The 25,416-nt window shown below is 61.6% G+C and overlaps 2 protein-coding genes across 8 annotated transcripts; one reads left to right on the forward strand and one right to left on the reverse strand.

Moving 5' to 3' along the window:
- Window positions 1-1,100: 1,100 nt before the first annotated feature.
- On the reverse strand, window positions 1,101-8,299 carry DOK1 (docking protein 1). The gene is made up of 5 exons (XM_064419080.1): window positions 8,148-8,299; window positions 7,737-8,024; window positions 5,471-5,579; window positions 4,271-4,443; window positions 1,101-2,657 (listed from the first exon to the last, which is right to left on the reverse strand). The coding sequence occupies exons 1-5, from the start codon at window positions 8,208-8,210 to the stop codon at window positions 1,494-1,496; spliced, it is 1,797 nt and encodes a 598-aa protein (XP_064275150.1). The 5' UTR covers window positions 8,211-8,299; the 3' UTR covers window positions 1,101-1,493.
- A 2,974-nt stretch (window positions 8,300-11,273) lies between these two features.
- On the forward strand, window positions 11,274-25,103 carry LOC135299725 (protein O-GlcNAcase-like). Of its 7 annotated transcripts, none has more exons than XM_064419087.1 (18): window positions 11,280-11,897; window positions 13,610-13,661; window positions 15,290-15,387; window positions 16,695-16,825; window positions 17,225-17,396; window positions 17,629-17,727; window positions 17,980-18,264; window positions 18,348-18,458; window positions 18,886-19,718; window positions 19,788-20,291; window positions 20,367-20,541; window positions 20,813-20,869; window positions 21,716-21,801; window positions 22,021-22,125; window positions 23,313-23,404; window positions 23,737-23,929; window positions 24,001-24,172; window positions 24,409-25,103. In XM_064419087.1, the coding sequence occupies exons 1-18, from the start codon at window positions 11,858-11,860 to the stop codon at window positions 24,543-24,545; spliced, it is 3,342 nt and encodes a 1,113-aa protein (XP_064275157.1). In that variant the 5' UTR covers window positions 11,280-11,857; the 3' UTR covers window positions 24,546-25,103. The 7 variants fall into 7 exon arrangements, 6 of the variants coding, with proteins under 6 accessions (XP_064275160.1, XP_064275157.1, XP_064275156.1 ...); XM_064419086.1 differs by having other exon boundaries at window positions 18,886-19,679; window positions 19,719-20,291; XM_064419085.1 differs by having other exon boundaries at window positions 11,280-11,718; window positions 11,770-11,897; window positions 18,886-20,291.
- Window positions 25,104-25,416: the final 313 nt, after the last annotated feature.

Here is a 25,416-nt window from a genome sequence, read left to right on the forward strand (position 1 = left end):
CAGGGGCTGGCTCTTCCCATGGCCTGGCATCTCATCAGGCAGCTGCTGGGGCAAGACATCGAGGGCAGGTACCGTGGCAGACAGGGCAGACACCCCTGCAGGCACAGGGATGGTTGGGTGCAGGAGTGAACACACAAATGGCCCAGCCTGGGGCCTGCAAACCAGTCAACAACATAAAAATTATAAAATCAGGTTTAGGGAGGAGGCAACAGGGAGGCAACAAAGTTTTTAGAACCACCTCAGCCTCCCTCAGATTTCCTCAAACCCAAGAGAGTTTTCCCTTCTCCTGAAGCAAAACCCCAGTGGAGAAGAGGACCCAGCAGAGGGGAACAGCCACAAATTGGTCCTGGCCACAGCTGAGCTGTGTTTTTACAGGACTGAGCCTTCCCCCTGCAACCAGGGCACCAATAAATGTCCGGAGTTCATCACCTCATCACCATCTCACCAGCCTGGGGACCTGAACCTCCAGGCTTCCCCAGCAGTTTGGCTGAGCTGGGGCTGCAGAAGTGGAGCTTAGCCCTCTGCAGAGGTGCAGCACAGTGCTGCCTGTCACCTGCCTGTTCTTTGGGTACCCACAGGCTGCCACACCTGCAGAAGTCACCAGCAGCCCCATCCAGACGTGGGGACAGCCAATGCCAGCAGGCCTGGTGTGGCCCCACACAGAAAGCACAACCTGTTTTTCTCCTGGGTAGGCTTCTGGCTAAGGCTGGCCACGCAGCAATCCCACAAACCACGCAGCAGGCATCACAGATTTGGCCATTAAACTGAATGGGAACCAGACTGGGCCCTTCCAGGCCTCCCAAAGCAGCTGGGAGCAGCGGGGATCAGCAGTGGGATCAAGCTGGAGAAGGAGAGATCCTGTGACTCACCAACAGCCACCGAGCTGCAGCAGAGCTGGCCCCTGTCCCTGCCCAGCCCTGTGCCTGGAGGCCATCACACATCTGAGCCTGATTTCCCCTAATCCCCTGGCACCAGGGCATGCAGCCACAGCTCAGCCTGGCAGGCACTTGGCTTTGAGGCTCCCTCTTGGCTCAGTAGCCCTGGCACAGACACAAACGTGCACCTGCACCTCCCCATCCACGCCACAGGCAAACGTGTCGTTCTGAGACATACAGACTTTAATATTAAAATAACTTTGTATAAAAATACTTTTGGAGACTGACAGCAAGCAGCCTTCCACACACCACAAAAGGCACCAGAGCTCTGCAGCCTGGTCAGACAGGAAGCCAGAGCAGAGCCAGAGCAGCAGGTAGAGGAAAATACCAGCCCTCCTGCAGATCAGAAGGCACAGTGGAGCCAGCTCCAGAGCTGGGGCTTGTACCAGCCACAGCTCTCTTGCTGTTTCCCTCCAGGGAAACTCAGCCCCTCAGCACTGGTGAGAAAAGGGGCTCTGCCTGAGCCCAAACAGCCCCAAGTCATCCTGGGGAGGAGAAACCCAGCTGGCACTGGGGTGCCCAGTCCCTGCTGGGATACAGACACAGAGCAGCAGCAGCTTATATCTCCCCTAAATCCTCATAGAGAGGGAACAAGCTGTACTCATCCACACACTGCTCCTTCTTCTGCAGCTGCTGGGGCTTCACCACCTGGCTGTAGAGCACCTCCACGTTGTTGTTGTTGCTGCTGTTGAGGCTGGGTTTGGCGAGCACCTTCTCCGGGGCCGCGCCGCCCCATCGCCTGCCAGGCTCCTCCGCCCTTTCTGCCCCTTTGGGGATAAAGGCTGCCGGGGGCTTGGGGGCTGGCACCGGCTTGGGGTTCTTGGCCTTGGCCGGGAAGGTGGGTACCGAGTAATCGTCAGTGCTGGGGTTGTAGGGGTACTCGTAGCCCCCCTTGCCATCGTGGCCCTGCGTGCGCCAGGCCTCGCTGGTGGGCCGCGCCTCGTCGTAGATGTAGGCGAAGGGATGCAGCGAGCGGGGGGCACGGCCCTCGGGCTCGTCGTAGATGTGCTCCTTGTGCCCGGGGGCGGCCTGGCCACGACCCTCAGCCCGGCCCTGCCCCTCGGCCCGGCCCTGCCCCTCGGACACGGGCCGGACCTGCTCGTAGGGGCCCGGGTAGGGCGGCAGCACCGGCAGCCGCGGCTTCGGCTCCTCCGCAGCCCCGCCGGGCGCCTTGGCCACGCTCACGGCCTTGCTGTCCACAGGGTCCGAGTACAGCGGGTCTGGCCACGGCTGCAGGCCCTTCACCGAGTCCAGGGGCTCCGAGTACACGCTGGACGGGTCCTCGGCCGGCGGCACGGCACGGAGCCCCTTGGGCAGAGGGGAGCGTGGCGGGGTGCTGGACACCGTGGGCTTGGCCGGTGGCACGGGCAGCTCTGGCAGAGTCCGGCTCTTCAGCAGAGATGTGGCATCTCTCTCCTCTGCTGCTGCTGCTGCTGCTGCACCAGCTCTGGGTGCCAGCCCTGCTTTGGGTGCCGGGGTGTCATCCCCCTCAGCGGGCAGCTCCAGGCTGAGGTTGTCAGCCAGGGCCTGGCGGATCTGCACCACGCCGGGGCTGTCAGCTTCCAGCGAGTCGCAGCTCTGCCGGTTCTCCTCCACCTGAGCCTTCTGCTCCTGGATGGAGGCTTCCACCAGGCGGAAGATCTCGTTGCCCTGCTTGGTCTCAAAGGTGAAGTTTCCGGGTCCTGAGTCACAGCGCCTGCCAGCCTCGAAGGAGAACATCACCTGAAGGGGAAGCAGAAGGGTCACGTCCTGCTCAGCACCCAGCACGTTGTGCAGGCTGTGCTTCCCACCAAAGGGAGTGTGGCTGCAGCACTGATCCTGCACATCCTGCCCTGAAATCCTGCCCTGAAATCCTGCTCCTTCCACTCCCACAGCAAGGGCCAGCCTGTGCCCAGCAGCTGGGCAGGGAATGGCCACACTACGAGCTGTAGAGCTGGAGCACACCTGAGGGGACATCACTGTGAGTGCCCCAGAGAGCTGCAGCTCCTGCTGGAGCCCTGCTGCCTTACCTGAGCAATTCCAGCAGATTCTACCACCTTCACCAGATAGTCTAAGAAACAACACTGAGGAAGGAGCAGGGTGAGAAGCTGAGTGACAGTTCAGCAGCGGAAACTAGCATGGAATCTTAGGAAAGAAGGGAGTGCTCTGGAAGCAAGAGATACAAGAGGAAGAACAGGGCTTTCCACAGGAGAAAGCTCAGCAGCAGCAGCTCAGTTACCAAGAGTAAACACAGCACTGACCTACCAGCATTAATCTGTTCATGGTAAAAGGTCCTTTAAAGAGAAGTCTTGCACCAGGGCTGTGCTTCCTCTGGCCTGAGCACACTCTGGTGAGCAGGTTCCCACCAGCTGACGCCCACACTCTTCCTGAGCCTCATTCCCTTAACCAGGGGACATTTTCTGCCTCTCTCACAGGCAGCAGCAGCCCCTGCAGTTGCTACAAAGGTCTCTGGGGACAAACTTCTTTTTATGGGTCAGTGCTGCTGAACAGAAGCACAATCAGACCCTCTCTGCTCAGGTCACTGCAGGTGCAGCTCCCCACACCTTGCAACTCTCCTCCTGCCCCCAGCGCAGACTCTGCAGATGAGCTGGACACCCCCACAAGGACAGCTCGGTTTCCACCTGTGCTTTGGGAATGTGCCACAAAAAGCACCATAAGCACAGTGTGACCAACATGGTCCCTGCTATAAACAGCCCCAGGACACCACTGAGCAGCCCCAGGACACCACTGAGCAGCCCCAGGACAGCACTGAGCAGCCCCAGGACACCACTGAGCAGCCCCAGGACAGCATTTCCTTCCTGTCCAGCGTGGCCCACACCCCTTGCACTCAGGGTAGCAGCAAGGCAGATTGGGGACTCACTGCAGGAGGACTCTGGAGAGGGGCAGACCTTCAAACGTCACTGAGAACAGGAGCAATTCCCCCACGGAGTGAACAAATCCAGAGCAACTGGTGTCTCAAAGCCCCTCTGCTATGGCCACCATCGTTAGGAGGGAGGGACTGAACCCGGGGCAGAGACAGGAGTGCTAGGAGCCAAGGTTCCAGGAGCTGGGGAGAGCGTGTGTGCAGCCCTGAGGGGTGTCCCTGCTCCTGGCACAAGCTGGCAAGTGCTGGGATGGAGAAGAAGAGCAGCAGAGGCAATGGCCTCAGTGAAAATGGGACAGCACAGAGGGGATGAGTGTCCATGCCTGTGTCCTGCCAGCCAGGTGACAGGACAGGAACTGAGTTCAGCCAAGCCCACCAGGGGCCGCAGCAATCCTGGCAGGGCTGGCTGCAGGAATCCACAAGGGCACAGCTACAGGGAGCAGCTGCAGCACACGGGGCCCCCGTTGCCCACCTTGTCCCGGCCGTATCTCCGCAGCAGGCGGTAGGGCCAGACGTAGAGGATCCTGTCTGTCCGTGGCTCCTTCAGCACCAGGCTGTCCCGCTCCGCCTTCAGCACGTAGCTGCCACGCAGCTCGCAGCGCTCCGCGGCCTCCGTCCGCTGCACGGTCACCCAGAAGGTGTTCACTGTGGGGACAGGGCTGCTCAGGGACACACAGCCACACTGTGGGGACAGGGCTGCTCAGGGACACCAACCCCACTGTGGGGACAGGGCTGCTCAGGGACACACAGCCCCACTGTGGGGACAGGGCTGCTCAGGGACACACAGCCCCACTGTGGGGACAGGGCTGCTCAGGGACACAGCCCCACTGTGGGACAGGGCTGCTCAGGGACACAGCCCCACTGTGGGGACAGGGCTGCTCAGGGACACACAGCCCCACTGTGGGGACAGGGCTGCTCAGGGACACAGCCCCACTGTGGGACAGGGCTGCTCAGGGACACCAACCCCACCGTGGGGACAGGGCTGCTCAGGGACACAGATCCACTGTGGGGACAGGGCTGCTCAGGGACACCAACCCCACTGTGGGGACAGGGCTGCTCAGGGACACCAACCCCACTGTGGGGACAGGGCTGCTCAGGGACACCAACACCACTGTGGGGACAGGGCTGCTCAGGGACACAGCCCCACTGTGGGGACAGGGCTGCTCAGGGACACACAGCCCCACTGTGGGGACAGGGCTGCTCAGGGACACCAACCCCACTGTGGGGACAGGGCTGCTCAGGGACACACAGCCCCACTGTGGGGACAGGGCTGCTCAGGGACACAGCCCCACTGTGGGACAGGGCTGCTCAGGGACACACAGCCCCACTGTGGGGACAGGGCTGCTCAGGGACACACAGCCCCACTGTGGGGACAGGGCTGCTCAGGGACACCCGGGCCCACTGTGGGGACAGGGCTGCTCAGGGACACACAGCCCCACTGTGGGGACAGGGCTGCTCAGGGACACAGCCCCACTGTGGGGACAGGGCTGCTCAGGGACACCCGGACACACTGTGGGGACAGGGCTGCTCAGGGACACCCGGGCCCACTGTGGGGACAGGGCTGCTCAGGGCAGGGGACACAGCAATGCCCAGCGTGGCCCCAGCGATGGGGCAGCAGCAGGACAAGGCTCTGTGGAAGGTGGCCCCGAGCCAGGGCAGCAGCAGGCCCCACCTTCATCTCTGGAGTAGTAGATGGAGTTCACGGCCATCTCCAGGGCTGGTGACTCCCCGCTGCCCTCTCGGCCGTACTGTGACACCAGGCCATCGCTGGGGCCATTTCCCTGCCCAAGGAGAGAGATCAGACCCAGAGTTCTCTTCCCACATCAGCCCCAAGGCCACCTTGCATGGCCTGAGCCCTGCTGCCCTCCCCAGCCCCACAGCCCGGCTGTGCTGCACCCTGCCCACCCCAGAGCTGGCCACAGCACCCCCTGAGCCCACACGGATCAACAGGGCCAGGCAGCACAGGGGGCACTTCCCTGAGCTCCTGGCAGCGCCCTGTCCCCAGCTGGGCTCTGCAGTGACAGGCTACAGGGCAGCACAAGGCACAGAGCTGCCCTCAAAGCATGGCACAACCCAAACACAGCCTCCTGGCCATGCCATCCCTAGCACAGGGGGCTGGTGACACAGGGGGCTGATGGCCTGGTGACACGGGGGGCTGATGGCCTGGTGACACAGGGATCTGTGTCCTGCCCTGCCCAGGAGGACAGGGAGCCTGCAGAGGGGAAGCGAGTGCTTCTATTTTAGCACATGCAGAACTGAAAATGCAACACACACGCTGTCAGCGACTGTGTCCCAGCAGCAGGGCCCCCAAAGGGCCCGGGGGGGGACACAAACCCCTGGTGCTTCCAGAGATCCTCCTGCAGAAAAGCCCCTCACACAGGACAGGCTCCCCCAGCCCTGTGCAGCTGGCACAAGGCAGGCTCAGTGCCTGGAGCTGCTCCTTGGGGCTGCAGCAGAGGGTGCATCTTGCAGAAGGCACAGGCCACAGTTGCAGTTTAAAACCCACACACATGAGCTTCTTAACCCAAAAAAGGGGCATCCAGCCCTTGTGGCTGGGTCACAGAACCTCATGTCCTGAGAGCTGATAGCAGCAGCTCCTCCTCAGCTAAAGCATCAACACAGCAGGGCTCCAGAGTGGGACTGGAAAGCCAAGGGCCACCAGATCTGCCAGAGCCTCCATTTGACTGCACTTCTCATCTTCAAAAGGAAATTAGAAAAAAAAAAATCTGTTCTGAACTCCAAATGATCTCTGGCCCTAGTTCCCAAGCTGCTGGACCCTGCATGCCCTCTGGGCAGGAACATGACACAAAATCACATTCTCCATGCAGATGATCAGCAATCCCAGCTGAGCATCCCCAGCTCTGTGCAGAGAGGCCACGTGCAGCTCTTGTGCCTCCTGCTCCAGGTCAGGCCTTTTTAAAACACATGCCAGCCTCGTAGCCTTTTGCTCCCAACCTCCTAAACTTTCAGCTTGCTTCTCAGGCCCACAAATGATGGCTCCCATGTGGGGGATGGCAGCTCCAAGCAGGTGCTCCCTGGCCTGGCCACCACCCTGCCCCGCTCCCAGGGTGTGTTGTGTCCCCAGCTCAGCCCCACAAGCCACTTCCAGGGCAAAGGCTGCAACCCTGACTGCACCAGGAGACACAGAGACAATTCCACCAGTGCCTCCCAGCCCTGGCACTTGCTGCACAGACACACCTGGCCTGCCAGGAGACTGCAGGGAGGGACAAAGGTAAATCACACTCAGGGGACATCCTGGGATGAACAGCCCTCCTGCCAGGCAGCCCTGCCCAGCACTCCAAGCCTGGAATCAGCTGGAGCCCAACCCAGGGCTCTGCAGACACCTCCCAGGAGGGAGAGGCAGCGCTGTGGAGCTGGGCAGGCGTGGGCTGCTGTCCCAGAGGGCACAGAAAACCAGACTGCCAGGGCACCCGCTGACAAACAGGCTGGCACACTGCTGCCCAGCAGCTCCAGGGCTGCAGAGGAGGGGCTCGACAGGGTTCCAGAGCCCACAGCAGCAGCCAGGAGCGAGCCCCGAGGCTGGGAAAGGGGCTCCAGGTCCTGGAAGGCTCTCGAGGCTCTGCTTCCACCCCGGTTGCTGTTTTCCAAGTTGCAGGAAAGGCAGCAATGGCTGGGCCAAGAGGAAACGCTCCTGGCCATCAGCTGGGCTCCTGCCAGCTCTGCAGGGCCAGCACGGGCTCTGCACCGGGCAAGAAGAGCCCGACTTAAAATTCGGAGCCACAACCTCGAATTATTGACAGCACAGCCGAGGAGCCCCACAAACCACAGCAGGAGCCACTGAGAGCGCCGGGGCCGGGCACTTCAAACCTTTACACCTCAGGGTGTCCTCCCCAAGCTGCCAGGCGCCAAGGTGCCACCCCACACGCTGCCACCCGTGTCCCGTCCTGTCCCCGGCTCCCGCCCAGCCCGGGGCTCACCGGGAAGGCGATCTGGCACAGCTTGGCCACCCACTCCTCGCTCTGCTGCTTCTCGGCCGCGAAGAGGAAGCTGCGGTCGCGGGTCTCCAGGCGGAAGGTGGCGGTGCCGGCGCGGGGGCCGCTGTCGCCCACCGGGGCCACGCTGGTGCAGTCGCTGAGCCGCACCACGGTGCGGGCGAGCCGCCGGGTGCCCGCCCGGCCGGCCGGCTCCTTGCAGTCGAAGAGCTCGAGGCGAGCCACGCCGTGCTGGCTGGCCGGGTAGAGCGCGGACCAGCCGCGCTTCCAGCGCTGCGGGCAGCGGGGTCACACCGAGCCCGCCGGGGCCGCCGCTCACCGGGAGCGGCCCCGGAGCTGCCGGGGAGGAGGGGAAGAGGGAGAGGGAGGGAGGGAGGGAGGGATGGCCCGACTCACCTTGGTGCCGAATTTGTGGCTGTGCTGCACCAGCAGCGGCCCCTCCATGGCCGGCGGCTCCATCCCCGAGCGCTTCCGCCCGCGCCGCTGGGGCGGGCACCGGGCGGGACCGGGACGGGAACGGGGACGGGGCGGGGACCGGGCGGGGATGGGGCGGGATGGGGACGGGAACGGGGCGGGGACCGGGCGGGGACCGGGATGGGGACGGGGACGGGGCGGTGAGGGGACCGGGATGGGAACGGGAACGGGAACGGGATGGGGACGGGGACGGGGACGGGGACGGGGCGGTGAGGGTACCGGGATGGGGACGGGGACAGGACGGGGAGGACACCGGGATGGGGATGCGACGGGAACGGGGACGGGGACGGGAACGGGAACGGGGACGAGGCGGGGACCGGGAGGGGACGGGAACGGGACCGGGACCGGGATGGGGACGGGACGGGGACAGGGACGGGGCGGGGACGGGCACCGGGATGGGGACAGGGACCGGGATGGGCACGGAGACCGAGATGGGACGGGACAGGGACGGGGACCGGGAGGGGAACGGGGACCGGGGACGCGCGTGTCAGGGGCGGGGCGTGCTCGTGCGCGTGCACGCGGGCAGATGTGCGCGCAGCTGGGCGCGTGCACGCACGCGCGTGTGGAAAGTGCGTGTTACACGGCTCTGCGCAGATATTCACTGTGTGCATTGTGTGGTGTTGATTAGCAGTGCAGCATTAACGTTTTAACAGTACGATAAATGTAGTTTTGTAGTTAAAAGGTGACTTTTTGTCGTTTTCCACACGTGACACAGGCGTGTGCTCTCCACGGGGAGGGAAAACGCGCTCGGATGGGCCGAGGGTAAGCGAGGTGTGAAAAACGCCAATCACTTGTTTTTAGAATTTTAAAGTTTAATAGTAATAAAGTGGTTATAAAAATAGTAATAAAATTTGAACAATTTGGATTAGGACAATATGAGATAATAAAAACAAAGAGTTACAGACGGTCCGGGTACCTTTTCTGGGCAAAATAAGCCCAGAAAAGGACACCCATTAACAGAGGATTAACCCTTAAAATCAACAGCCTGTTGCATATTCATACACCTCACACATGATGCATAAATTCTATTCAAACAAAGGATTCTGTCTGGTCAGTGTCAACTTCTTCCTCTTAATGAGCGAGCCAGGAAGAATTTAGTTGCTTCTGATAATGGAGCAATAAATTCTTTTTCTCTGAAAGATTCAGGTGTCCGGTGGCTGCTGTCTCAGTGCAAGTCCTCTCTTTAAAAACGAGTATCTTACATAGCATAGTTTCTATTTTAACATTATGTTCTAACCTAAAACTGTATGTAACACACTACTTAAGAAGATGAATACAGCATCACTTCCTAACATAACACATACAATATTCATCTGAATATCTGTGAAAAGCCAATCATAAAATACACATTTTTCACAGAGGGCAATATGGGGCGTGGACAAGGGAACAGGTGAGGTTTCACAGGACAGGAAAAAGGAGTGATGTCTTTGCCAGGAGAAAAAATAAATGAAGTGGAGGACTAGAGGCTGCTTACCTCAAGCTTATAGTCCAAGAAAATAATGGAATAGCCAGGTGCTCACAGAGCAGAGAAGGCAAAGAATCACAGCAGACACCTGTGTGTGCACAGCCCTGCACGACTTCATTCCCTGGCTGTAGACAGGGTGATGCCATCCATATCTCACGCCACGTCCCTGGGCACCGAGGCCACTCCAGGGGCACTGGGCTGCTCCCAGTGCTGTCCCTGTCACCGCTGGCCACTCCAGTCTGCCCCAGAAGCCTCCTGCAGGGCCAGGCATTCCCAGCTGGGACAGGTGTGAGGCAAAGGACACAGACAAGGACAAGGACAAGGACAAGGACAAGGACAAGGACAAGGACAAGGACAAGGACGGCCTGTGCTCAGCACACCCAGCATGGGTGAGCCAGCCTGGTGGCACTCTGATGGCACTGGGACCCTGCCAGCTCACTGCTGGTCACACACTCTTGGGTTTTTTGCTGCTTTGATGGCCCAGGCACCGTGACTCGGTTTCCTGACACAACATAAACCTGCAAAGGGAGGAGGCAGAAGCCACAGGTCCCGGTTTTCCGGGCTCTGATGCCCATTTCTCCACCTGTGGTTTTGGTGAAACGGCTGCAGGTGGGGAGAGCTGCTGAGGGCAGCTTTGCAGTGCCTGGATGGATGCAGGGGTGACCCTCTGCACTGTCCTGGCGTCACCCCACATCTGCGTGGTGACGAGATTGTGCTGCTGTCCTGGTTTAGGAAGGACATTCCCCAGTTAAGTGCTCACACTGGAACATCCCAGACCAATTGCTCACGGCCCTACCCTCCCCCGAGGCAGGACGGAGAGGAGAACTGGAGGCAGGAAAAATAAAGATCTCACAGGCTGAGATAAGAGCAATGTGCTAGAAACACCAACGGGATGTAACCACAGCAATACAAATAACAGAGTGTACAACACAGACGAAAGATCAGACCACAAACCCGGGCAAAAAAATGACATTAACAGGCCCTGAAAAAGAACAAAACGACTCGGTGGTGTCAGACACCCCGGGCCGTGTGCGGGCAGGGCTCCGTCCTGTGCAGCTGCAGGACAGGGAGCTCACGGCGTGGCAGCACATCTGCAGAGCACAGCCCGTGGGACAGACAAACCACGAGCCAGAGAGCGGCTCAGAGCAGGGGGCACAGGGCGAACAGCCACGGGCAGGCAGGTGAGACCTGCAGGGCACACGGCCAGCCCGGTGGCACCGACCTGGAGGGCATCGCACCCCGGGCCTGGCATCAGGGTGTGCCCGGGGCAGCTGCCAGCTCGGTGGTGAGCACAGGGAGATGATGACACTCCACCCCTCGGGGGCTGCGGGCTGCCGGGAAGCTTCAAGAAGTGTTGCACCGGGAGGACCCCCGCATTTGGGGACGTGGGGACCGGGGGGGCTCCGGTGCCCGGGAGCGGCGGCGGCTGCGGCGCCGGGGGCTCCGGACTGCGGCTCAAGCATCGCCTTCCAGGGGCTCCGCACGGATTTTGGGGACCCCCCCCCCCCGCTCCGCCCCGGCCCCACCCGCGGGGCCGCCCCCTGCGCTGCGGCGAGCGCGTCCCGGGGGCGGGCGGGCGGTGGAGCCGCCCCTGCGCGGAGCTCTCCGCGCACCCTCCATCCCCTCCCGCGAGCGCTGCATCCCCCGGCAAACACCCAACATTCCATCCCCCTGTGCATCCTTCCATCCCCTCCTGCGAGCGCTGCATCCCCCGGCAAATATTCCACCCCTCCGCGCATCCTTCCATCCCCTCCCGCGAGCGCTGCATCCCCCGGCAAACATCAAACATTCCATCCCCCTGCGCACCCTCCATCCTCTCCCGCACATCCTCATCCCTCCCCGCGCACCCTCCATCCCCCTGCGCGCCTTCTGTCCCCCCAGGCACTCCTTCAACCCCCGCTCTCTCTCCATCCATCCATCCATCCATCCATCCATCCATCCATCCATCCATCCATCCATCCATCCCCCCAAGGACTCGTCCGTTCCTCCGCGTATTTCTCTGCGCATCCCCTCGCGCATCCCTCCGCGCACTCCTCCATCCCCCCTCTCACTCCTCCATCCCCCCTCTCACTCCTCCATCACTCCTCCATCCCTCCGCTCACTCCTCCGCTCACTCCTCCGCCCCCCGCGCCTGTCCCGCTGCCGGCGGGGCCGCTCCTGCGCGGGGATGGCGGAGCGGCCGCGCTTCCTCTGCGGCGTGGTGGAAGGTGAGTCCCTCCGGGGCCGCGGCGGGGCCGGTCCCGACCCCGTTCCGATCCAGCCGAAGCGAAGCGGGGTCGGGGAGGGCCCCAGGCTGGGGGGGAGGCGGGAGCGGGGCCCTTGCACAGCCCCCCATCTCTGCCGGGGGGCTGCACCAGCACCTCTGGGATGCTCCCAGCGCTCCCCAGAGAGCCCTGCAGCCACCCCAGCACAGCCAGGGGGGCACCGGGAGCCTCTGCTCGGCCTCCTGGGGTTCTTGGCTGCCCTGGACTCAGGGGCACTTCCCGACGTGCCCCCCCTGCCCGTGGGGCAGCTGTGCAGGACCAGGGCTGGGCAGGGAGAGCTCTGTGCCTCTCCCTCCCCACATCCCCAGCTCCCCCTGGGGCTGAGCACGGCCTGGCAGAGTCATCTGCCCCTCTGCTGGCAGCACGGTGCCCTGTGAGGGCACTGCCCTCTGCCTCACCTGACAGGGAGCAGGAGCACCACGCCAACAAATGCAAAACAAACAGGAAATGCAGGGGTGGAGGAGCTGACATGATTCAGCCGTGAATCACCGGTAGAGTGGAGCTGACCTGGGAAAGGGGACAGGGATGGTGCTGGCAAATAAATCCAAACCAGGAGAGCCCTGCTGGCAGGGAGTGTGCAGGACTGCGTGGCCTCCTTGCTCACGTCGGCTCACAGCAACACGTGCTGTGGAAATGTCACTTGCAGGGGCCATGCAGGGACTCTGGGGACCTCGCTGGGATCTCAAAATAGCAAATTATTTACCACAGAAATAACTTTCTTTGGGTGAAATGTTTGCTGGGATTCTCGAGTGGATTCGCAGATTTGGCCCCGTGCACGGTGGGGCATTGATAGCAAGGTGACAATATATTATTTCAAAATATATGGAATAACCATGTAGGTGTTCAGGCAGGTAGAAAATCTGCCTGCAGAGAGAAGGCAGATGGAGAGTGGGTGTGCAAACCCCCTCACCATTGCCCAGGACTGCTGCTGGGGGCTGCAGGGTGGGCTCCTGCCTAAGGGAGCCAAGGGAAGGAGGGCAGATGAGCTCTGGGACACTCAGAAATGCAGGTGACACTGGCCTCATGGAGAGCTGGTCCTTTCTCCCAGCTTGGTGGAGTCAGGGCAGCCTGCCCCTGTGCACCACCCAGTTCTGGGAACGCTGTCACTTCCCAGTATCTGCTTCCCTGGCCCTGACTGCAGTCAGGGAAATTGCAGTGATTGACTCAAAAGTTGCCCACAATGCAGAGAGAAAGCAGAAGATACCTTGATGGCCAATTGCCATCACTGCCCAAGACATAATGGATTTTCTGTGAGACTTCACGTTGCATCTGCCAGATCTTGAAGAGAATTGAAGTGGCTGAAGGTTTTCTTGCTAAATCTCAGGTCTGTGTGGGACTCTGACAGGTTCCCATTAACCTCCACTTTGAGGAGCTGTCAAATCTGCATTTCTCCAAAGCCATTCATCAGCCTGTCCCAGGGGAAGGGGTTTGTGTTCCTCTGGATATCCTTTCTCCCTGGCTTTGCAGACAGCTCTGCACCTCCCAGCTCTTCCTACATGCAGAAATGGGAAGGGCCCTTCCCTGGAAGAGATCCCAAAGGCAGAATGGGTGCTGCATGCCTGGCAGTGCATCTCTGCCTTCAGGGATAACCCAGAGACTGTTCCGGGGCACTTTCCAACAAATGCATTTTGCCTTTTTTCCCCTCCCTTTTACAGGTTTCTATGGGAGACCATGGTCGATGGATCAGAGGAAACTCCTCTTCCAGTGGCAAGTACCCTGAATTTTCCTCTCTGAAGGTGCGGGGGGCAGCCAAGGGACCTCACGCCTGCAGTGTCCCCCTGTCCCAGCGCTCTCACCCTGCAGTGTCCCCCTGTCCCAGCGCTCTCACCCTGCAGTGTCCCCCTGTCCCAGCGCTCTCACAGCCCCGGGAAGGATCCGCGCTTGGCCGGGCCGTGGGTGCGGCGGGACGGACGGACAGACGGACAGACGGGGGACCGGCAGGTGGTGCTGGGGCTCCGCACATCCCGCTGGAGTCCCGTGTGGCCGCGTCCCCGCTGCCACCAGCAGCAAGCCAGGACAGCAGGCAGGCAATTCCAGCCAGGCGGGGCTCGCCGAGCCGGGCTGATCCCGGTGGGACCGGAGGGCATCACTCCATCCAGGGATGTCCTGAGGCTGCCATCCCTGCCTGCTGTGACCCTGGGAGCCCCCGTGTGTCACCCTGTGTCCCTGTGACAAAAGGATGTGTCACTGGGACGGGAGGTGCAGCTCCAGCAGCTGCTGCCCACGCCTGGGCTGTCAGTGGGATGAGCTGCACTGACAGGACCTGCCACCAGGGACTGCCACCAGGGACTGCCACCAGTGACTGCCACCAGGGACTGCCACCACTGACTGCCACCACTGACTGCCACCAGGGACTGCCACCAGGGACTGCCACCACTGACTGCCACCACTGACTGCCACCAGTGACTGCCACCAGGGACTGCCACCAGTGACTGCCAGCAGTGACCTGGGGCTCTGCAGGGCCCCCCGTGGGCAGTGCAGTGGTGACAGTGTGGGCAGTGACAAGTGTAATTAAGGACCAGAGTGCAGGGACAGAATTCACAGGATTCTCAGAATGACCATGTTGGAAGAGACCTTCAAGATCATGGAGTCCAACCCAGCCCCAACACCCCAGCTAAACCCTGGCACCCAGTGCCACATCCAGGCTTTGTTAAACACACCCAGGGATGGTGACTGCACCAGCTTCCCAGGCAGCCATTCCAGAACTTTATCACCCTTTTTATAAAAAAAAAAAATTCCTGATATCCAACCTGTATCTCCCTTTGTGCAGCTGCAGGCTGTGTGCTCTGGTTCTGTCAGTGCTGCTGGAGAAAGAGCCCAGCCCCAGCTGAGCACAGGCACCTTTCAGGGACTTGTAGAGTGACAAAGTCACCTGTGAGTCTCCTTTTCTCCAGGCTGAACACCCCCAGCCCCCTGAGATACAGGTACAGAAAATGGAAGGAAAACAAGCTGGGATGTTTTAAAGTACCTCAGGAATGAGCACGTCTGGTGCTGCACTGGGATGTGTTCTCGTGGGGGCACATGAGGGTGGCATGTCCATCAGTGTTTTTCTTACCTGGAAAGAAACAAAATAAGGGACTTTCATCATGAGATAGATGAAGTGCTTTCTACTCTGTTCACCGTGGGAAAATGTAAAACATGGTCTGCTGAGGAGGAGAAATAAAACCAAATTAATACATCCGATGCCTTCCACACAGAAGTGCCAAAAGAGGGAGGTGTCTGCCCTCCCAGGGGGCACATCCTGCTGCTGTGTGACACAAACCTCAGAGCCCAGCCCTGGCTGAGGTCTCTGTCTCCGTGTGGAGCCTGGCTGACTCCCTGCTCTCCCTGCACAGGCTGCAGCACCGGGGGCTGAACTGCTACATGTACGCACCCAAGGATGAGCTGAAGCACCGGCTGCTCTGGAGGGAGCCCTACACAGAGCATGAGGCAGGTAGCGGCTCTGCTGGGCCCCTCGGGGGGCTGCAGGCATCCCAGGTCCCTGAGGGGAAAGCATGGGCTGTGTCCCAGCTATTTCCATCCCGCCAGGACCGTGCACAGTGCAGGGAAGTCCCCAGAGCTTGCCAAGGGCAGGAAGATTCCCAGACCGTGCCCAGCATGTGGAATTGCCTAAGGGAGCACCCAGCCTCCCACGTGGGGCTCAGGCAGTGTGCTTGAGTATACCCAGGCCCACAGATCCTTGCCAAAAGTCCTCTGTGTCTTAAGAGAGTGGAAATGGTCTTCCTGGAGCCTCTCCTGTCCCAATGACCTCAGCTCCTTCCTTTCTTAATCCTGGAGTTCACTCTCCCTCCATCCCTTATCCTGCTCCATCCCTTATTCCCCTCCATCCCTTGTGCCCTCCACTCCTTGTCCTATTCCATCCCTTGATTCTGCTCCATCCTTTGTCTCCCTCCATCCCTTGTCCCTCCCTTGTCCTGCTCCATCCCTTATTCCCCTTCTTTTCTTGTCCTATTCCATCCTTTATTTCCCTTCAGCCCTTGTCCCCCTCCACCCCTTATTCCCCTCCATCCCTTGTCCTATTCCATCCCTTGATTCTGCTCCATCCTTTGTCTCCCTTCATCCCTTGTCCAGCCCTTGTCCTGCTCTATCCCTTGTCCCCCTCCACCCCTTATTCCCCTCCATTCCTTGTTCTATTCCATCTCTTGGTCCTGCTCCATCCTTTTTTCCCCTCCATCCCTTATTCCTCTCCATCCCTCGTCCCCCTCCATCCCTTATTCTTCTCCATCCCTTTTCCCCCTCCTTCCCTTATTTCCCTCCATTCCTTGTCCTATTCCATCCCTTGTCCTGCTTCATCCCTTATCCCTCTCCATCCCTTTTCCCCCTCCTTCCTTTTCCTCCTCTATCCCTTATTACCCTGAATCCCTTATCCCCTCCATCCCTTATCCCTCTCCATCCCTTATTCCTCTCCATTCCTTACTCTCCTCCATCCCTGCTCCCCCTCCATCCCTTGTCCTGCTCCATCCCTCATCCCCCTCCATCCCTTATTCCCCTAAATCCCTTCTCTGCTTCCATTCCTCATCCCCCTTTATCCTTTTTCCCCCTCCATCCCTCATCCCCCTCCGTCCCTCATCCCCCTCCATCCCTTATTCCCCTAAATCCCTTCTCTGCTTCCATTCCTCATCCCCCTCTATCCCTTTTCCCCCTCCATCCCTCGTCACCCTCCGTCCCTCATCCCCCTCCATCCCTGTCCCACTCCCCGGTGCCTCCCAGCTCTCACAGCCCCCTGTGCTCTGTCCCCAGCCCGCATGCGGTCTCTCATCGAGGCAGCCCAAGAGCAGGGGGTGGAGTTCATTTTCGCCGTTTCTGCTGGCCAGGACATGGTGTTTTCCAGCGCTGGGGATCGCCTCCTGCTGCAGCAAAAACTCAGGCAGGTACCGTGGGCCGTTCCTTCATCCCACTGCTGCCAGGCAAGGGGCACATGTGTTTATGTGTGCTCCCTGTGCTGCTCTGGGGGTGCTGCACAGAGGGTCTGGGTGCCCAGTGGCCAATGTGCTGTCCCTGTCGCTGTGACAGAGAGCTGAGGGCTCCACGGGTGCCTGACCAGGGGCAGGAGAAGGACCAGCCAAGCCCAGAACAGCGCTGAGGGCTGGCACAGGCTGGAGCAGAGCCCTGGGGAGGGCATGGTGGGGTCGCTCCGTGGGCAGCTGCTGCTCCCTTGGCACGGCCCGGGCAGGAATGCCCCGTGCTGTGCCGTGCCCAGATGCCCCTGCCCAGCCCCCTGGGGCTCTCTGGTGCCCGGGGGTCCCAGCAGCCCCTGTCTGTGCCCACAGGTGGCTGCCATGGGGTGCCGCTCCTTCGCGCTGCTCTTCGACGACATCGACCCCTGCATGTGCCAAGCTGACAGAGATGTCTTCCCCTCCCTGGCACAGGCTCAGGCCTCTGTGGCCAACGAGGTGTACCAGGAGCTGGGCCAACCCTCCACCTTCCTCTTCTGCCCTACAGGTACAGCCTGCAGCCCTGCAGCCCCAGCTGCCCAAAGTGGGGAGCCCCCTCAGCACTGGGGTGTCCCTGCTGAGAGCTGAGTGCCTGGCAGCCCCCACAGCTCTCCCTGGGCTCCTCAGCCTCCCAGGGGAGCTGTGGCCACCTCAGGGCTGGACTAGCTAGTCCATGATCCCAGCAGCCGCTCCTCTCGTGGTCCCCAGCTCTCAGGGGATGCTCTGTGCTCTCTCCCCAGAGTATTGCAGCTCGCTGTGCTCTCCCAGCCCCAGCCAGTCCTGCTACCTGCAGACCATCGGGCAGGAGCTGCTCCCAGGGATCGCTGTCATCTGGACAGGTGAGCCAGGAGCAGCTCTGGCTCACACACACGTGCAGTGTCTGTGGCCACGGGCTGTCCTGCGAGAGCCACCAGCAAGTGACGCCGCTGTGGTGCCTCTCACGGGGGTGTGCAGCCCCAGCCAGGCAGGGGTGGGAGCTGGGGCTCTGCTCTCCTGCCTGGGACACTGCAACCTCATCTCCGTGTCCTTGTCCCTGCTGCGTGTCTGTGATGGACCCTGTGCCCCACGTGTGTCCCTGCCTGATGGCCCAGGCCCCAAGGTGGTGTCCCAGGAGCTCTCAGCAGAGCTGCTGCAGGAGGTGGAGGCTGTGCTGAGGCGCTGCCCCGTCATCTGGGACAACCTCTACGCCAACGACTACGACTGCAGACGCGTCTTCCTGGGCCCCTACATGGGCCGAGCTCCCGGCCTCATGTCCAGGCTCCAGGGGCTGCTCCTCAACCCCAACTGCGAGCTCCAGGCCAACTTCATCCCCATCCACACGCTGGGCACCTGGTTCCAGAGCGAGCTGGGCAGCTGTGCCCAGCCTGACCGTGCAGGTACCTGGCATCTCTGCCTGCCCTGCCCTGAGCTGGCCTGCACGGAGCCAGGGCTGCCCGGGCTGAGCTCTGCAGTTCCTCAGGAATGGGGGACAGCCAAGGTGCTCAGGATGGAAGCTACAGCCCCCAGGAAGCCTTGGAGGTGGCTCTGCGTGACTGGGTGGCTGAGATAAACCAGCAGGCCTTGCAGGCAGGTAAATGGATTTGCTGCAGCAGCATCCCTCGGTCCCTGGAGAGCTGGATCAGCTCTGCCAGGAGCTCGGTGGGTGGGGGGTGAGGGAGCCCCACCCTGCCCATCTGGGGGTCTGGGCAGCATGGGTGTGTGCCATGGTGGGCAGCTGTGGGCGTCCATCCTGCCAGGGCTGCAGCCTGGAGAGGGTTTCCTTGGCTGGCAGAACCAGAGCCTGGGCCAGCTCTGCAGGAAGAGGTCAGCCAGGGGTGAGCTTGGTGTTTTGCAATGTTTGCCTCTGCAAAGCCACAGCCTCACCAGCCCTGGGGGCCTGAACTGGAGCCCAGGGTCCTGGCAGCTCAGGGGTGGAGGTCCCTGGCACTGTCCTGCCCCGTGGGCAGTGGTTTCCATGCAGGTGCCAAAGGAGCTTCCCTCTTGTTCCTTTCTGGCAGGAGGAAGGAGCCCAGGACACCCCAGTGCCAGCCTCAAGGGAGGACCAAAGCTGCAGCCTGGCACGGCAGGAGGACAGGAGGTCACTCCCCACCCTCAGCCCCACAGCTCTGCTCCTGGTGGGGCAGATCAGCACAGCCCTGAGCCCTGTGGGGTGGCACCAGAGCAGGGGTGCAGGGAGGTGACCTCAGAGCCTGAGGAGGACAGTGGGAACAGGACAGCCACGGGCCAGCAGCAGAGCCCTACAAGGGCTGGGGACCAGCTCGCCTCAGGGAGCTGTGAGCCCCCCTCTGCTGTGCCCAGCGTGGCTGGCAGTGCCCAGTCTGAAGGAGTCCCAGTGGCCACCAAGACCCTCCCCAGCCCAAGCCCCACCACGAGCTGCAGCAGTCAGAACATTCCCTTGCCCACCAGGGATGCCAGGGCAGGGGATGGCAGCCCTGTCCCACCTCCCAGCAGCACCCAGCCTGAGGCCATCAGGACTGACGTGCCCCAGACACCCCCAGGACCTGGGGCTGGTGCCAGCCCTGGTGCCATGGCACCAGTGACCCCAGAGGAGGCCACAACCAGCTCCCCAGCACAGGTGACCCCAGAGGAGCCCAGGACCAGCCCCATGGCACCAGTGACCCCAGAGGAGGCTGGGCCTGGCCCCAGGACCCCCAAAGATGGCAGGACCAGCCCCACAGCAAAGATGACCCCAGAGGAGGCCAGGACCAGCCCCATGGCACCTGTGACCCCAGAGCAGGCTGGGGCTGGCCCCATGACCCCCAAGGAGGCCAGGAGCAGCCCCACAGCCCAGGTGACCCCAGAGGAGCCCAGGACCAGCCCCACAGCCCAGGTGACCCCAGAGCAGGCTGGGTCTGGCCCCATGACCCCAGAGGAGCCCAGGACCAGCCCCACATCCCAGGTGACCCCAGAGGAGCCCAGGACCAGCCCCACATCCCAGGTGACCCCAGAGGAGCCCAGGACCAGCCCCACATCCCAGGTGACCCCAGAGGAGCCCAGGACCAGCCCCACATCCCAGGTGACCCCAGAGGAGCCCAGGACCAGCCCCACATCCCAGGTGACCCCAGAGGAGCCCAGGACCAGCCCCACATCCCAGGTGACCCCAGAGGAGCCCAGGACCAGCCTCACGGCACCGACGACCCCAGAAGAGGCTGAGTCTGACCCCATGGCACTGATGACCCCCAAGGAGGCCAGACCCATCCCCACAGCACCCCTGACCCCAGAGGAGGCCGTGTCCAGCCCTGCAGCTCCACTGAGCCTGGAGGAGGTGCGGATGCTGGTGGAGCTCTTCTACCTGCCCTACCACCACGGGGCCCTGGCCCAGGAGCTCCTGGAGCATTTTCGGTGGCTGCGAGCAAACAGCCTCAGCGTGGGGGTCCCGGCCACGGCGCCTGATGCCTGCGGGGTAAGGCAGCTCCTGGAAGGCGGCTGCGGTGGCTCGAGTGTCCCCGCAGGTGGCTGAGAGGCGGTGTGTCCCCAGGGCAGGCGGTGGCGGGGCCGGGCTCAGTCCTTCCAGCTGCTCTGCGCTCGGACGTGCCGCCTGCACAGCCGCCTGGTCAGCACGGCCAGCAGGGAGCTGCTCTACGACCTGCACCCCTACCTCTGGGACATCCGCAACATGCTGCTGGCCGCCAGTGCCTTCGTCCTGTGGCTGGGTACGTGGCTGATGCCAGCCCTGCCAGCCCTGCCAGCCATGCCAGCCCCCAGCACGCCCATCCAAACCCAGCCGTGTCACTGCGCCAGGACCCTGCGGCACTGAGGCACATCTGAGGCTCACTCCCTTCCCCAAGAGGGAGGTGGAGGTGTCTGGGACCTGCCCCAGAGGTGTGGGGTTCTGGTAGTGCCAGGGTGCCTGCTGCAGCTCCCTCAGACACTTTTGCTGGTGCTGCCCCATGTCCTGTGCTCAACACCTCGCCTCCTTTGCAGATGGTCACCTCCTGTGCGACCCGGACCCCAAGGGCACCTGGGGGAGCTGCTTTGGCTGTAAGTATGGGCACTGCCCTGCTCACCCTCCTGGCTGCTGCCCCCATCACCTCCCGCCCCACATTGCCATCTGTGGCGTTCACATTCTCTGAACAGAGAGATAATTCTCTCTCACCTGTTTTTTTCCGGGAGAAGCACAGAGAGAAAATAATTCTTAGCTCTACTTACTGCTTCTGTTGTTTTTGCATATGTGGAATGTGTTAGGAAAATTGTTTACCTGAAGGGATTTGGTAATTGGATTCTGTTAAGAATTGTTTTATCTTCTTCTCTCTGTGCTTCTCCAGGAAAAAACCTGTGAGAGAGAATTCTCTCTGTGTCTATTCAGAGAATGTGAATGCCACAGCCATCAGGTTTTCCTTCCCCACACTCTGCCTGCAGGAATGGCCCTGGGAATGCTGCCAGGGTGGCAGCAGCTCTTCACCATATCCCACAGCCATTTCCAGGACATGGTTCCTCAGCCCTTTTATCCCAAAGACCCCTTAGCCTGTGTGGAAAAAGGGTTCTGGAAGGAGTAATGCCCTGGGTGAGAGGTGGGGCTGTGTTTTGAATGCCTGTGCATCACTTTGCACAGTTTTCCTCTGCTTTAGAGCCCCCTGGTTGCTCTGTGGGCCTTGTGCCCTCTTACAAACCCAGAACTGCTACCAGGTGATGTCTCCAAATTCAGTGTGAGAGGGAGCCGTGTGCCCTGAGCCCCTTCCTTAGGGAAATCAGCCTTCAGGGCACATTGTCACCATCCTGGGCTGCACAGCTGGGGAGCAGCTCCTTGGAGCTGTGACAGAGGCTGATGTCCCCCTGCCCAGCAGCTTTTTGTTCACCTCACGCGTGTCTGTGTCCTGCTGCTTCCAGGGTGCCAGAGCATCACTGCCCCCGTGCTGCTGGGCAGGGACGCCGAGCCCTGGGCGCGCCGTGGGGGCCTCTTTGGGGAGCTGCAGGTGAGAGCGTGTCCCCCCCTCGCCGTGGGGCTGAAGGAGCCTTTGGGAGGCCAGCACCCCAACCCTGCTGCTGAGCTGCTGCAAGCTTGGGAAGGCAGAGCTGCCCCACATCCCAGCACCTCAGCTGCGGTTCCTGGGGTTTCGGGAGTCTCAGAGTCGTTCTCCTGCTGCCTCCAGGATGAGGTTTGGAGCCAGGGTGATGGACTGTATCTCTTCCAGGCACTGCTGCCCGTGGGGAACAGCTGTGACCTCTTCTACCATCCACCCCCGCTCTTCCCGTCCAGCCAGCTGTACCAGCTGCGCCCGCTGCTGCCCCTGGACAAGGTGGGAGCCATGCCATGGAGGGGGGTCCTGCCACCCTTTGTGTGGCTTGTGGTGCCCGTAAAATGATGAGTGACAGGTTCATCTGCTGCTGAGCCCAGGCTGAGCTCCCCGTGTGGGGTGACACAGGTGGGGAGGGTCCTTGTGCCCAGCTCTGCTCAGAGCCAGCTGCCTGGGGAAGCTTTTGGGGCTGTGGTCAGCAGCGTGTCACATCCTGGCCTGGAGAATGTGCTGTGGCTTCAGCAAACCCACCTCTCTGTGACAGGGCAGAGCAGGAGAGGGAAGCCCCTCAGCCACGGGTAAACCAGCACCAGGGCAGGGGTGCCAGGTTGTGGATGATCTCCAGAGAAGCACCAGTGCTGATCTCCAGCTCTGGCTGTGAGCAGATGTCAGGAAAAATCCAGAACAGGGCAAGTGTGGATGGCAACTTCCTGCAGCAGCTCCGGGCACTGCCAGAGCCTGTGGGGATCCATCTCCAAGTCCCTTCCTCAAACACTCACCCAGTTTCTGGGGTGATTCCCTGCTGAAGAGCAGCAGTTTCTGTCAGCTGTGACCTGCTTGGTGCCAGCTCTGCTTTGCCATCCCTTGATGGGATGGGGACGGAAAAGGAGACTCTGGAAATGGAGGGACAAAATATTCAAGGTTTCCCTTGTACCTGCAGCGAGCACCCCTGTCCCTCACCCTGCTCCTCTCCAGCTCAAGGAAAGGTTTAACACCACAAATCCAGGCAGCACAGACACGAGTGCAGCTCCCCTGCTCAGCCTGAACCTTGGCAACAACAATGCTGAGAGGAAGAGCCAGCTGAGCCCATCGGCCCGTTGCAGGAACAGGCACAGCAGGGCATGGTCCTGCCCCTGCTTTTGGGTGATCAGGGCAGCCTCCCCTTTCAGGAGCAAGGCTTTTATCAGCATGTTTGCAGCAGCAAACTCAACTGTGACCAGGACAGGACATTTGGGGACATCCTGCTGTGCTCAGGCTCTCTGGAGATCTCAGTTTCAGGGTTGTTTTGGTGCCGTTCTGGCTGCTCTGAGTGTGCTCCAGCAGCTGCTCTCAGGATGCTTGACCAGAATGGCAATTCCTGGTTTGAAGGCTGCCTGTGCTGTGGCCACGAGCCCGAGGCCAGCAGAAGGTGGTGGCTGGCACTGTGGCACCAGGTACAGCCAGGGCTGACACGGATCCGGCTCTTCCAGGGAGAGCTTTACCGCATGTGCCGGGAGAGCTTGGACTGTGATCCCAAAGTGGCAGAGATCCTCGTGGCCCACCCGGATCTCCTCGGTGACAGGTGAGATGTGGCCCCTCTGAGGCTCCCTCCTGGACACGGTGCAGGGCTGGGCAGTGAGGAGATGGCCTCTCTTGGCATCCCCGTGGGGATCCCAGTGGCCTCACTGGGAGGGACAGGGAGGGACATCCCCATGCTGATGTCCAGCAGCCACCGTTGTGGATGTCCAGCATGGATGCTGGAGGCTGCAATGGCTCCCCTTGGCTGAGGGTCTCAAAGGGGTGGTCAGAGGGTGCTGGGTGTGCTGTCCAGCTGGAGGATGAAGAGGGAGGCTGCTCTGAGGTTTCCCAGGGGCTCCAGGCTCAGCTCAGCCGTGCCCCCACTCTGCCTGGCAGGCTCCTGGGCAGCTTCCTCAGCCTGAGCCCCGAGTACACCTTTGTGCTGGAGGATGAGGATGGCCCCTGTGGCTACGCAGCCGGAGCGCTCCACGCCGAAGGCTTCCTGCAGCAGCGAGACAGCAGCTGGCTGCCAGCCATACGGCACAAGTACCCCCCAGAGCTGGGCACAGCGGGGCCAGCTCTGGGACAGGTGAGGGCACACCTGCAGCACAGGGACAGGCGAGGTGGAGGGGCGTCCCTCATTGTGCTTGTCTCCCGCAGGATGCCCTGGAGGAAGCAGTGCTCTTCTTCCACTCAGAGCCGCTGGCAGTGCCCCAGCCCGTGCTGAGGCGCTTCCCCTCCCTGGTGCAGCTGGGCACAGCCCCCCGTGTGCTGGACGTGGGGGCCAGCCGCAGCCTGGCCCTCTGCCTGCTGAGTGCACTCAGAGCCAATGGTGAGCATGACCTCTGAGGGCTGCCCTTCATCCAAGGGCTCCTCACCCACCAGAGCCGGGAGCTGTCCCCTGCCAGCGCTCTCAGTGCCCTCCCCTTGCCCTGCAGACATGCGGGCCTGTGCCTCAGGGCATCACGCTGTGACGAAGGGGCAGGGGAGACACCGATCCCCTTATGGAGGGCATCCCTGTCACTGTGCCCCCCGTGCCAGTGCCCTGAGCTCTCACCTCCCTTCCAGGCTCACGGGGAGTGTTCTGCCAGGTCAGCGACGCCGACCGGCAGCAGCTGAGCTTCTACAGCAAGCTGGGCTTTGTCGCCCTGCCCGTGGCCTGGGGCAGCTCTCCCGGCTCTCAGCTCCTGGGACGACTCCTCTGATGGCCCACGGGGAGGCTGTGCCCCAGGTTCCCAGGCCAGGCTGAACCCCCCATCCCACACAGCAAACGGGAGCAGAGGGGCACCTCCAGCAGGCCAGGTACACGTGAGAGGGGACACGGGGGCGAGCAGGATGTCACTGGGATGTGTGCAGGCCTGTCAGGTGCCTGGGTAGCACAGAGATATTTCTGCTCCCGACGGGATTTGGCCACCTCTGTGCCAGCCCAGCTGCTGCTGTTTGCGGGGTACCCTGCACTTTGCTGGGGAGCCGGGCCAGCAGAGCCTCAGGCCTGCAGCAGCTCGTGAGCAGGGTTTGGGTTTGTGACCCTGGGGCACAGCACGGTGCCTAAGTGCCACAGGAGTGTCCCCACCACGCAGCCCAGCTCCCTCCATCCCCTGTGTGGCCTGAACTGGGCACTCAGTGCTGGGGCTGGCTCTCGGCACTGAGGACCTGCTTGTCTGTATGGATTGATATGGGATGGGGTGAGGCAGCCTCTGTTTTTGTGCCTGGGGCCTGAGGGAAGCGCTGTCCTTGGCAATAAAGCGTTTGCTGGGCTCTCACCGTGGCTCGTTTCTTGGGGGAAAGTGTTGGGGTGCCAGCACATCCCTCTCACACCCTCAAACACTCTCACACATCTCACACTGGCTGGTACAGTCGGTCTCGTGTCCCCTCAAACAAAGCAGCTCCCCACACATCCCAGCCTCCATGCTCACAGCCCCAGCCCTGTGGGGCTTTCCTGCAGGATGGGACCCCCGGGCTCGGGGGGTCTGGGGGCTGCAGCCTGCCCAGCACAGCCAGGATGACCAAGGGAGGGATCTCGGGGGGTCTGGGGGCTGCAGCCTGCCCAGCACAGCCAGGATGACCAAGGGGGGA

This window comes from Passer domesticus, chromosome 4, assembly GCF_036417665.1.
Source record: "Passer domesticus isolate bPasDom1 chromosome 4, bPasDom1.hap1, whole genome shotgun sequence".
Lineage (NCBI taxonomy): Eukaryota > Metazoa > Chordata > Aves > Passeriformes > Passeridae > Passer > Passer domesticus.